This window comes from Lynx canadensis, chromosome C1, assembly GCF_007474595.2.
Source record: "Lynx canadensis isolate LIC74 chromosome C1, mLynCan4.pri.v2, whole genome shotgun sequence".
NCBI classification, from domain to species: Eukaryota; Metazoa; Chordata; class Mammalia; order Carnivora; family Felidae; genus Lynx; species Lynx canadensis.
Window position 1 is genome coordinate 162,627,523 of NC_044310.1, and position 12,935 is coordinate 162,640,457.

The following is a 12,935-nucleotide window of genomic DNA, read 5'->3' on the forward strand; positions in this document are numbered from 1 at the left end:
TGTCAGTGTGGGGCTCAAACTCAAGAACCTGAGATCATGGCCTGAGCCGAAATCAAGGATCAGTCATTTAACCGAGTCACCCAGGTGCCCCTAAAGTAATCACTGATAAGTATGTACTTATTGCCATTCTGTTAATTGTTTTCTGACTGTTTTGTAATTTCTGCCTTCCTTTCTTTTGCTCTCTTTATGATTTGATGACTTTCTTCGTAGCATGCTTTGATTCCTTAATCTTTATCTTTTGTGTATCTACGATAGGTTTTTGCTTTGTGGTTACCCGGAGGCTTACATAAAACAACTTATATTTATAACAGCCTATTTTAAGATGATAACTGCTTAAGTTTGAATGCATTCCAGAGCTCTACATTTTTACTCCCCCTTCCTCCACACTTTGGGACATCAAAAACAGTGTTCCTAGAATCTGGGGACAGAGAGCTGATGCGCTTGAACTTAACCTTCGTATGCCCAAATCATCTCCTTTCTCACATAGTTTGCATACAGTTTTTAAAAAGAAACAATAAATTCTTCAATATTATGAATTTTCTTTGGTTAAAAAAATAAAAACTGTCAGGAAAATGTCCACTCCTAGGAAAAGGCATCCAAATGATCAGCTCAGGCCTTGATTTTTATTTTTATTTTTTGGCATGGGCAAGGTTTGGCTTGTGCCCAAGTTGTGCCTGTAAACATAACAAAGGAAACTCACTGGTCTAAGATGGACACAATGAAAACCAAAAGATTTTTATGTATTTAAAACATTCCCAGTTTACAACATTTTACCTCTAGAAGGTCTTTTTTTTTTTTTTTTACTGTTTTTATTTATTTTGCGAGAGCGAGGGAGCCTGAGTGGGGGGAGGGGCAGAGAGAGAGAGGGAGAGAGAGAACCCCGGCAGGCTCCGCCCTGTCAGCACAAAGCCCCATGCAGGACTCGAACACATGAACCATGAGATCATGACCTAAGCTGAAATCAAGACTTGGCCGCGTCACCCAGGCACCCCACTGGAAGGACCTTTTTGCCAATTTCCTTCAGTGAGTCATTTTCATCTCTAAAAATGACCTCCTCTGCTTTTTGTGTTACCACAGTGACATGGGCAGCTAAGTAGTTGTTTCAGAACTAGAAAACAGTTTCAGGATTTGTAGCTTTACTTGCTGTTACCTTCTCCAATAATAATTGTGACTGTATCTGGACAACAGTAAAACCCCCAACACTTCCCCGCGTTCATGAGAGCGCCACAAACTAGGTCAGCAACATGGCACTTCATATTTCTTGTGTTGTTTTGTGCTGTTGGGTGGAATAAACAAAAAAAAGGAAAACAGTTATATTGTGAAATATATTACAACTGAAAAGATTATTAAAATCTCTCTTCAGTGGAGAAACAATGTGACTCCTAAGTCAGGGTTTCCTTACACTATATCGTAATGAATGAATCATAACTTTTAGCTTAGCTTTTCCTTGATTTAAAACAATTTTTTTTTTTAGTCGGTTCCACACCCAACGTGAGGTTTGAACTCGTGACCCTGAGACTGAGAGTCACATGCTTTACCAACTAAGCCAGGCAGGCGCCCCTGATTATGTGAAATATCAGCTGATGTGAGATCCTTGTGTGAGATACGGGACTAGTGAAATAATTTTACTTCAAAAAATTTTAAGCATTTGCTGAGAGGCTCTAATGACTTCAATAAGGTAGGAGAATGTGTTGAAACAAATGAAACCATAATAAAAGTATTAATATAATCTTCATTCATAAAATTGCTAGTTGGTCTCAAATAGGATTTGATGTGTTATAACCTAATTCCCTGACTGTACAAACCAAGGAAAAACAACAATTTCAGTGTTTTTTCAAATATGAAGATTGTCGGTCTGTTTTAAATGGTTTTTTTTTGGAGGGGGAGTGCCTGGGTGGCTCAGTCAGTTAAGCGTCTGACTCTGGCTCAGGTCATGATCTCACCGTTCATGAGTTCGAGCCCCACATGGGGCTCTGTGCTGACGGCTCAGAGCCTGGAGCCTGCTTCGAAGTCTGTGTCTCCCTCTCTCTCTGCCCCTCCCCCACTCATACTCTGTCTCTGTCTCTCTCAAAATTAAACATTAAAAAAAATAAATGGTTTTTAAAAATTTTTTTAATGGTTACTTAATTTGGAGAGAGGCAGAGCATGATGAGCAGGGGAGGGGCAGAGAGAGAGGGAGACACAGAATCCGAAGCAGGCTCCAGGCTCTGAGCCGTCAGCACAGAGCCCGACGCGGGGCTGGAACCCACAAACCACAGGATAATGACCTGAGCCGAAGTCGGACGCTTAACCGACTGAGCCACCCAGGCACTCCTGTCTGTCTTAGATAAATGGTGAGACTGAGCCGTCAGGTTGAGACCATCTCTTGTTCCAGTCTGACCACGAACCGTGCACAAAACTGGCCAAAGTACATGCACCTGGCTGCAAAGGACTGCTCACACCGCCGCCTAGAAGCAAGTGATGCAGGGAGTGAGGGGCTAGGGACCACGGCAGAGGACAGGATGGGCTCCTTCGTGCTCTGTCGTCCTGTTCCACATCACACACCTGCCCACAGGGAGGCAGCTGAGACCTTATGCTCTTGATGCTTCCAAAAAACTCAGACTGGGTATGTGTGAGGTCATTTTCGTATTCCCTTTTCCTATTTGTCAAATGAATGTTTACAGTCAACATGAAAGTATCCATGGGATTGTAAGAGTGTGGCTTGTGAACTCATGCCCCGCCAAGGCAAATACGTCCATGCTGTCTTGTTTTAGCTTTCTGCTGACAGCTAGTGCTGAGGCCCACAGGAGATAAGATACTCAGTGAAAAAAAGGACACAATCCAAGTTTGACTAGGCCCAACAGACCCATTAAGTTCCTTGATGGTTCCTCGAGAACGGGCACTGATCTTGTTCCCAGGCCTAGCACAGTGCCCATCCCCGGAGCAGGCAGGAGATGGGATGGGATGAGGAGTTGCAGACGCAGGGCTGGGCTGCACTTGGAGAGAGCGTGCAAGTAAAAACCAGATCTCTAAAAATTAGAGAAGCTGACGGATCCCTGACAATGCTGTCGTCGTCTTAGCTTTCTCCTGCATTCCAACACAGGGCATGCCTATCGAGGGCCAGAACTGCTCAGTGGTTCAGCGGGACTGTGATGTGTGATAACTAAGATTACTGTTACTTCAGCTCATGACAGGAAACGCATCTACTTAACACACACAAATGGGAATGCCATACAGGTGTAGGTAAATCAAGTTATAAAGATGTTGAGTTTTACAAGAAGTTAGTCCAATGGGTGAAACACACAGTTGGGAGAAGAGTTTTGGGTATCCTGCTTTTCCAATGTGCATTAAAAAATAAAAGCCTTTTGCTCTTTTTTTTTTTTTTTCAACGTTTTATTTATTTTTGGGACAGAGAGAGACAGAGCATGAATGCGGGAGGGGCAGAGAGAGAGGGAGACACAGAATCAGAAACAGGCTCCAGGCTCTGAGCCATCAGCCCAGAGCCCGACGCGGGGCTCGAACTCACGGACCGCGAGATCGTGACCTGGCTGAAGTCGGACGCTTAACCGACTGCGCCACCCAGGCGCCCCAGCTTTTTGCTTTTTAAATCAAATTAATTTATTTTGAGAGACACAGAGAAAGTGAGCAGTGGAGGGGTGGAGAGAGAGGGGGAGAGAGAATCCCAAGCCGACTCTGTGCTGTCAGCACGGAGCCTGATGTGGGGCTCAAACCCATGAACTGTGAGATCACGACCTGATCCAAAACCAAGAGTCAGACACTTAACCCACTGAGCCAGCCAGGTGCCCCCACCCCCCCCCCTTTTTTTTTTTAATTTTAGAATGCGAGCAGGGGAGAGGGACAGAAGGGTAGAGAGAGAATCTCAAGCAGGCTCCATCACTTAGCACAGAGCCCGACGCGGGGCTCGATCAGACCACCCTGGGATCATGACCTGAGCCGAAATTAAGAGAGATGCTCAACCAACTGAGCCACCCAGGCACCCTCTTTCTGTGCTTTAAATGGAGTTATCAATAATACCTCATCAGCTTTGGGGCTGTAAACTCTAAAATATTTTGTTGAAAACGAATAGTGTTGGGACCCTGAACCTAATTTATTCAGAGGTGTTCTATTTGAGCTCATTGAGTAACCAGAAACATTTTGATAAACATCCGTTCTTCCACTTAGAAACATTTTAAATATCAGTTCCGTGAAGAATGACTTCCTCTGGCCAGCTGGTATAACTAACTGGCATTAAAAACTAACAGAAAATGTAGAGAAGGGAAATTGATTTCTCAATAATTTCTTTAAAACTATATATAGAAAATTGAGAAGAAATGGATCTTACAGGGCAGAGTACGGAGCTGCCAAATCTGTGGGTGATCAGAGAGGTTTATTGGTTCCTCCTTCACTCCAGGGGTGGAAATAAATAGTAACTTTGCATCATAAAAGGTCATGATGTAAGAAATCTCCCATTAGTCACAGAGAGATGTGTATAACAGATTCTGGTAATCATGGAGTCTGAGCTCCTCCTAAACCAGTGAGGAATTGTCTCTTTATTTCAAGGAGTGTCACCCAGCAGTCCAGGAATGCTCACAGATGATGTAGCTGCCGTTTGAATCTGCGTGTCCTGAGGGGATGAACCACACATCCGTGTCTTCAGAAACCTACCGTGCTTGTTCACAGAGCTGGTAAACGATGACCTCGTCCGAAGACTCGGTGGTTTATCTAAACACCTGCTTAATACTTGCTCTGATGGGGTGTTGCTTGTGCTCCCGGTAGACCTCGGATTCTAACACGTGCCTGTCAGTTACCCTGGTGCATGCCCGTCCCCTGCACCCACACACTGAAGGTCGCCCTTCAGCCGCATGGAGAATATGCTGCTTTTGGTCTAAAATTGAAATGGGATTGATTCATCGGGTGCCTTAGAACCTCACAGTGCTATTCACACTTAACCCTGAATGCCCACGCAGTCATGTTGGGAGAAGGCTGCAGGGTTACCGCAGCACCTCGGAGCTCACTTCTACACTTACAAAGGGTGGAGGTGAGTTACACAGCATAATATATATAGATCCTTCTGTGGCCGCCTAACACTCGTTTGAGACCTCTTGAAGGCATGCACAGTGTTAAGTATTTCTGCTGCCTGGCTCTTCCTGGGTAACCCAGCAGAATATTTTGTTTTAATAAATCAGAATAAACAAATTTTCTCACAGAAAGAAAACAAAGTGCTTACTTGAAAGTCAACCATATCTGTTCCTTTGAGGAAAAGCACAGGGTGACCGTATCCCGATAGAGCAGATTTCTTTACAGCTGAATGGCTCCTTTAAGAGGGCTTTGTCCAAAGTGAACACGAGCCACGGACACACAGCCGTTCAGTAGCCTTACCCAATCTAGGGACAGATTTCCGTGACCAGATTTCTCTGACAAATGTACTTCGTGAGTCAAGGGCACCAACTTAAGTGTATAGTGCCTTTTAGGGGCCTCCATTTTAAGAAAGCTTCTATGTTACACAAATCTCTGTACTATCGTATGTATCTGATGTTCAGTGTGATATTTTCCCTGTGGTTGAGAAGGCAGCTGTGAGGGGCTAACTCTATTTAAAAAAAATTTTTTTTTAATGTTTGTTGATTTCTGAAACAGACAGAGCATGAGTGGGGGAGGGGCAGAGAGAGAGAGAGAGGGAGACCCAGAATCCGAAGCAGGCTCCAGGCTGTCAGCACAGAGCCCGAGGTGGGGCTCGAACTCACAGACCATGGGATCATGAGCTGAGCGGAAGTCGGTCGCTCAACCGACGGAGCCACCCAGGCGCCCCCGTGAGGGACTAACTCTTGAACAACCACACTTTTCTGAACATCTACATTAAAGCAAACTACCAACTTCCTACTATAGTCCAGGGGCACAAATATGGAAAAACTCATCTCTGTCAGTTACCATTTTCTTTGAGATAGTCTTAAAAGTATCAAGGATTGAAGTGGCAAAACCAAAAATGTATCTTACATTTTTTACTACTTTTTATTATAATTTTTAAATCTTTATTTTGAGAGAGAGAGAGAGAGAGAGAGAGCGCACGCGCCCAAGCAGGATCTGCGCGGCCACTGCAGAGCCTATGTGGGGCTTGAACTCACGAACTGTGAGATCATGACCTGAGCTGAAATTAAGACTCAGATGCTCAACCAATTGAGCCTGCCTTTTTTTTTTTTTTTTTGCCTAAAAAATGGCACTCCCCCCGTCAACCCCCGCCTTTTTTTTTTTTTTTTCCTACACATTTTAAAGCAGGACAGAACAGACAAGGAAACAGCCTGGAGGGAGGGTCATTAGTTCAAAGGCAGGCGGGTGGCTAGGCACAGTATCAGACCCCATCCAGGTTTCCTGGCATCTAGATGTACACAGACCCCCCTTGGCCAGGCGTCTGGCTGCTGACTCCTCTCAGGAAGCCTGGTCAGCTCAACTGCGTGCTAACAGCATTTCTGACAAACCAAACGTTTAGGAAGTCACTCTTTTTTTTTTTTTTTTTTTAATTTTTTTTTTCAACGTTTTTTATTTTTTATTTTTGGGACAGAGAGAGACAGAGCATGAACGGGGGAGGGGCAGACAGAGAGGGAGACACAGAATCGGAAACAGGCTCTAGGCTCCGAGCCATCAGCCCAGAGCCTGACGCGGGGGCTCGAACTCACGGACCGCGAGATCGTGACCTGGCTGAAGTCGGACGCTTAACCGACTGCGCCACCCAGGCGCCCCCGGAAGTCACTCTTTTCAGTCTTCTTTCCTGCTTCTGATGGCTCTGGAAGGAATGGCTGCCTGCCCTCCCCCCCGTCCCCACAAACAGGTGAGAAAATATTCTAGCTTTCTGCCGAAGTATGCGAGAAGAAAAATCCAATGAATGGGTATTTTAATTCTAAGCAGTTTTTAAGTTTATTTTTATTTATTTTGAGAGAGAGATAGAGAGCAAGTGGGGGAGGGACAGAGAGAGGGGAGGAGACAGAATCCCAAGCAGGCTCTGTGCTGTCAGAGCAAAGCCTGACCCGGGGCTGGAACTTACGAACCGTGAGATCATGACCTGAGCCGAAGTTAAGAGTTGGACAGTTAATCGACTGAGTCACCAAGGCACTCCTTAATTCTAAGCAGTTTTAAGTTATTATTTTAGGAACTCAACACAAAACCTTACTCAGTATTAAATAAATGGCCAAATACGTTTTCCCAAATATTCTCAACCATGGGGAAAAAGCAAGCTATCACTAGTTTTTATTTCTAAAAGCCAAATTTAATAAATTAATAAATGCATGCCAGGTAACGCAAAATTGCAACTGAAACCCAATAATAACAGAAAATGCTCTGCATTGTACTTTTTTTTTTTATTGGTGGATAATTTACTAAAGTAACAAATCTGAAAACACATTTTGCTTTTGCTGGAAAGAAAGGACTATGTCAGAGAAGAACAAAGAGAAACCACAAATAAAGCATCGGAGGAAAGGAGGCTTATGTTATAGTCTATGGCAATGTAGCAGTCAGAGGTGCTGTTTCATCCATTTGTGTGCATGTTTATAGAAGCGTCAGTAAACCAATGACATAGAACCCAAAAGCGAAGTCACGACAGATTTACTCTGCGAAACATGCTGAATTACAACCACAGACTACCCGGGACGAAGAGGCGGGTGCAGGCTTGTGATGTCTCCTTTGTATGGGGTTCCCTTGCCAAAGAGGGGGCTAATCATGCAATAGCTTGAGTTTCTCTTAACATGATAAACACCCGGGATTACTAGAACTGGAGAGCGTGTGTTCACTGTTTTACAAGGACAGCTGAGCGGTGCTACTAAAACAACGGAAAGTTCCTTCATTTTAAGCTGGCTATCTGCCATAACGTCTAACCGAGAAATAAGTCAGCTATAAGAGCCAATTAAATTACTATAAAACATTCCTTCATCTGTAAAACATTTCTTTTCTTTCCCCCCCACAAACTAAAATTTAAAATAAAATGTCTTCGTTTTTGATAAGCAGCTCCACCACCAGTCTCTGGTATCGTATATCGTTCAACGCGGCCATCGCGTCTAGTTCTGGAGATCTCATAAGGGTCGGGCCGAAAACAATGCCGAGGTTCTCTGCATTCATAAGATTCTCCTTTTCGTGGAGGGTCACTCTGAAAAATACAAGCAAAGGCGCGTGCCTTCACGTAAGCCACGGCGTTCCGCGCTGTGCTCGAGCGCTACGACAAAACCCAGGTCCACTTATCAACTTGTCCGCTAGCTCCTCTCTCTGTACTCCTCAACTTCCAAGTACGGACTTTCCTCAAAGCCGATTATATTAGTAAGTTAAACTTCCGGTGATGACCGAAGCTCAAGTCTGAGTTCGTGTGTCAGGCTGTGTGGGTCAGTTCTATCTGCGGATTCTATTGCAACGGCTGGCTGCAAGGACTGTGTTGGCGAGTAGTGGAGAAGGGGCTGGGTTGTCCTGATTATTCTATCAGCCCTCCTTCCACACTGGCTGCCTAGTCTGCTGAATTTGTGTAAGTTGAACAGTTTATTGAGTATCTGGGGAGAGTGGTGGCCACGGTATGAAGAGATGGCCGAGGGCATAGTATAAAGATGATCTGGTCGGCGAGAATTAGCATTCGCCTTCTCTTCACTGCTGCAGCAAAGGCACAGACTATAATTTGGGAGCTATTCCTTTGCCTTAGCGTGAAGGCCTTAATTGCATCCATATATGAAGCAAACTTGAATTTGCAAGTGAAGTTGTAAGCATATTAAAAGTTTTAGCTCATGGTGCTTTCAAAGAGGGAAAACATGTAAATGTTAAAAGCACCATCAGTTACATATTCATTTCTGAGTAACTCATGCTGAGAGGCATACAAAATAGACGTCAAGTTCTGTCTTTTTTGTTTCTAATTAGTTTTATATTTTGAAACTCCAAAACCACTAAAACTTGGTCATATAATTTAAAACCGTTTGCTTCAACTGGTAGAGATGGGAGAGCGACAGAGCAGGGAAATGAAGTTCTATCACCATCAATGTATTTAAAACATTAAACCAGACGTAACCAAAATATTTTACTTTCTATTCCTCCCTTTACCCCTTATTGTACTCCATCGTTTTTTTTATAGCAGTTTTCAGTGTTGGAGACCTGGATGCAATAGTCTAAAATCCTGTCACCAAGAGCGAAGTGCCTATTTTAGAGCAAGAAGGAAAGTGAGCCTTCTGGCGAGTTGCTTTGCTCTTTATTATGCTAATGCTAATGTCCTTACAGCTACAACCTTTTCTCTTTCCACACAAAAATCACTGCCTGTCCTTGGCAGAACACTAGTATTTCTAACCTATTTGCAAACCTACACGGGAACTGCAAATCCGTTTACGTCAGAATCGAGTCTGCATTCAGCGCTGTAGCGCAGAACATTTTTAGCATTCCTTCCCAACCTGTGCATTTCTTTATTCATGCAACAATTTGTCCTTTCTTTCACCTTTGGTTTCACTTGATTCTTAACACTTGGATACAGTGCAAGTATAAGCTTCAAAGTCTGTAACTTGCCTCTTTAGATGCGCCATGAGGTACCGCAGGGTTTCGCAGTGAGCGGGCGGCAGGAGCTTCAGTGCCTCGTGAAGGGTTTCTAATTGCTCATCGGGATCCATAATTTCTAAAATAGCAAGTTGAATACCAAGGAGAAGAACTTTAACGGACAATTGGTATAAATGGTTCACTGAATTCTATTCTTGTGGTGATCTTCTAAAACTGGTAAGAAAGGCTTTCTCACAGATCCTTGCCCACAGCTTTGGAAAATATTTTTAAGGTTCAAGTCTTGGATTTCCAAAAGGCTTAGTACCATTGTGGCAACACCATTTACTGGGACTTTTGGGGGCAGCACCCACTCGATTGTCTTAAGAGTCTGGTAACCGTGGAATTTGGACACTGGATAGATAGGATGTGACTATAAGGAACTCAGACACAGCGACACACAGATTAAAAACTCAGACATTTTGGGGCGCCCAGGTGGCTCAGTCGGTGGAGCGTCTGACTCTGGCTCAGGGCGTGATCTTGCGGTTCGTGAGTTTGAGCCCCGCGTCGGGCTCTGTGATGACAGCTCGGAGCCTGGAGCCTGCTTTGGATTCTGTGTCTCCCTCTCTCTCTGCCCCTCCCCTGCTTGCACGCTGTCTCTGCCTCTCAAAAATGAATAAATGTTTAAAAAAAAAAGAACTTAGACATTCAAATGAAGTCATCTTACAGCATTACAGACATTTTAAGGGATGCTAATTTACTCAAAATATTTTGAAAAACCCTGTTCAGCAACAGTACATAAGCTATGCCACCCCATTGCCCCTTGCAGCCTTTGCCAAAGTCTTAATTGATATTCTGTTTTCTTTTTAAATGAGAAATGTATCATCCAGTATTTATTTCCTTGGTTTTAATTTACTTTTCTATAAAAAAGTCAAATCTACCCTCAGAGCACAAAAATATTCTACTTCGGACATTCAGGAGAATGAAATGCAGAATTTGAAGGCAATTCCAAATGTTTGGAGTGACGACAGGGTCCCTGAAGTAAATGTGGCTCTTCCAAAGGTGTAAACTTTAAAGGGAACAATCTTCATTTGGGCATTTTAGTTCCGCTGTGTTGGCCAAAAACCCAGCACGCTCCTTTTGAGGTCGCAGATTGCGTTGAGTTCATCATTTCCATAATCAGAAACAACAGACATGTTTGTAATTCTGAGCTCTCAAAAAGAGCACCCTAGCACATTCCTGCTTCTCAAATGTCAGGAAGACAGGGTGCCCTTAAATGCTGGGTTGCAGGGCAACCGGAAGGGGACCCCAAACTGTTGCGTCTTAATCAGGATAGCAGCCTTGAAATTCTGGAAGGCCGCATCTGACCACCAGTATCATTCAAGACACAAAACCAGGATTTCTAGTTTTCTAACTCAAAAGACAAATCCAACTCAATGGCAATGCACTGGAGTCAGGTTAAAACTTGTATGGGGCACCTGGGCAGTGCATTTGGTTGAGTGTCCGACTTTGGCTCAGGTCGTGATCTCACGGTTTGTGGGTTTGAGCCCTGCGGTGGGCTCCACACTCCTGGTGTGGAGCCTGCTTGGGATTGTCCCTCTCTGTCCCTCACCTACTCACACGCATGCGTGCGCTCTCTCTCTCTTTCTCTCCCTCCCTCTCCCTCTCTCAAAAGTAAATAAACATTAAAAAGAGTGATATAAAATGAATGTGAAAAGTTCCTAGCATTGGTAGCACAGATCGATAAGCTTCAGAACATGAAGAGTGACTGAAGCTTTTTAACTCAAAGAAACTTCGGCCATTTTAGAATTTCTGCCCCGAGCTTATCCAGGGTTCCCGATTCTTAGTAATAAACAATGTATTATTTGCCATGATAATTGATGCATGGTCTTTGAAACTTTGGATCTTTAAAGAGCAATACTGTTTAAAGAGCAACTGATAACAGCAATACTGTATCAGATACTGAAATTCAATCATTTAATTTCTAGAATTAAATTCCATTTACTATCAAAAACTATTAGTATTTACTTAGTTTTTTTTCCTTTTTATCATAGGACTAATTAATTTGAAACTATACTGTTCTGGAAGTTGAAAAAAGACTAACATAGTTTCCTTTTAATTTTCATAATTAATCCTTGTAGGGAGAATCTTGAGATGGCATGAAATTAAGGACTGTGTTGGTGGGCTAGCAACAAACAAGACTCCCCATTCGTGGAGAGCTTACTTTCTCTCTTGGAGCGTGGCTGACAGTAAACAATGAACATATATCTTCTGGTTTATACTAGATTAGAACAAAGCCAGTGCTGTGGGGAAAAAAAACAGAGTAAGGAGCACTGCAGGTGCTGGGGGATGTGATTTTAAATGGGGTGGCCATGACAGACCTCATGAGAAAGATGGTCTTGAGTGAAGACTCTCAGGGCGTGGGGGAATGACCACATGGAGATCTAGGGGAAGGGGTGCCAGGCAGAGATGCAGCCGTGCAAGGGTCCGCAGGGGCGAGAATGCTTGCGATGTCTGAGTAAAGTGAGAAGCCAACCGTGGCTGTAGTGGAGAGAGCCAGAGGGGGATGGAAGGGAGTGAGGGCAGAGAGGTAACGGGGCACCGCATTGTGTCAGGTGCTGCAGGCTATTCCAGGGACTCAGCATTTACTGGCAGAAATGGGAAGGTTCTGAATGAGGCAGAGACGTGACCTGACAGCGCTCACAGTAGCTCTCCTCTGTCTGCCATGTGGGAAACAGACGATGGAAAGGCAAGAGTAAAAACAGACCATTCTGGTAACTATTACAAAAACCCAGGTGACGAATGACTCTAGCTTAGACCAGTGGTGGCAGCAAAGGTAATGAGAAGTTGCTGGAATCTGGGTCTATTTTAACAGTAGAGTCCATAGGATTTCCTGATGAGGGAGATGTGAAAAGGAAAAGAATCAAGAAGGAGCTAAGCTTTGGGCTTAGGCAACTGGGAAGATGGCGCCTCCATTAAGATTATGGATGGGAGGGGTTTTGTGGCAAAGGTCAAGGGCTCTACCTGAGGTGTTTTTCAGACATCTACATGATCATCCTGACTGTGGATTAATCCGGTGCTCAGGGAGAGGTTCACAATGGAGATATAAATCTGGGGACGTATGACAAACTGCATTTGAATATACTGACATCAAATCGACACAGGCTCTTCCCTGGAGTTCGTTTCTTTTTTTTTCTACTTAAAGGAGTATTACTCATAATTTTTTCAGAGAACACAAATCTTCTGCCCGACGAAGACCACAGCATAATTTAAGAGAAAGACAGACAAAATGGAACGTATTTAGAGACGAACAGCATCAGCTGTTTCAAATATGTGAAAGGCTTGCATGTGGAAGAGGGTCACATCAAGACCATCGGCAGCGGGAGTCGAGGACAGGCTGATTTCTGTTCACAAGGAGGCCTTTACGACGGTTATATCTGTCCACTGGCGGCTGTCTACCAAGAGAGGCAGTGATCCTGCAG

General features: G+C 44.0%; 1 protein-coding gene and 1 long non-coding RNA gene across 4 annotated transcripts in view; one reads left to right on the forward strand and one right to left on the reverse strand.

Annotated features, from left to right (window-relative positions):
• LOC115520874 overlaps window positions 1-12,935 on the forward strand; it is a 69,015-nt gene that overhangs the window by 12,145 nt on the left and 43,935 nt on the right. The window lies entirely within an intron of this gene.
• CHN1 (chimerin 1) overlaps window positions 7,213-12,935 on the reverse strand; it is a 204,998-nt gene continuing 199,275 nt past the window's right edge. For all 3 annotated transcript variants that reach the window (XM_030325608.1, XM_030325609.1, XM_030325611.1), the window contains 2 exons: window positions 9,490-9,595; window positions 7,213-8,107 (listed from right to left, as the gene is read on the reverse strand). In XM_030325608.1, the coding sequence (XP_030181468.1) occupies window positions 7,936-8,107; window positions 9,490-9,595 (278 nt within the window). In that variant the 3' untranslated portion in view covers window positions 7,213-7,935. The remainder of the gene's footprint in view (window positions 8,108-9,489; window positions 9,596-12,935) is intronic.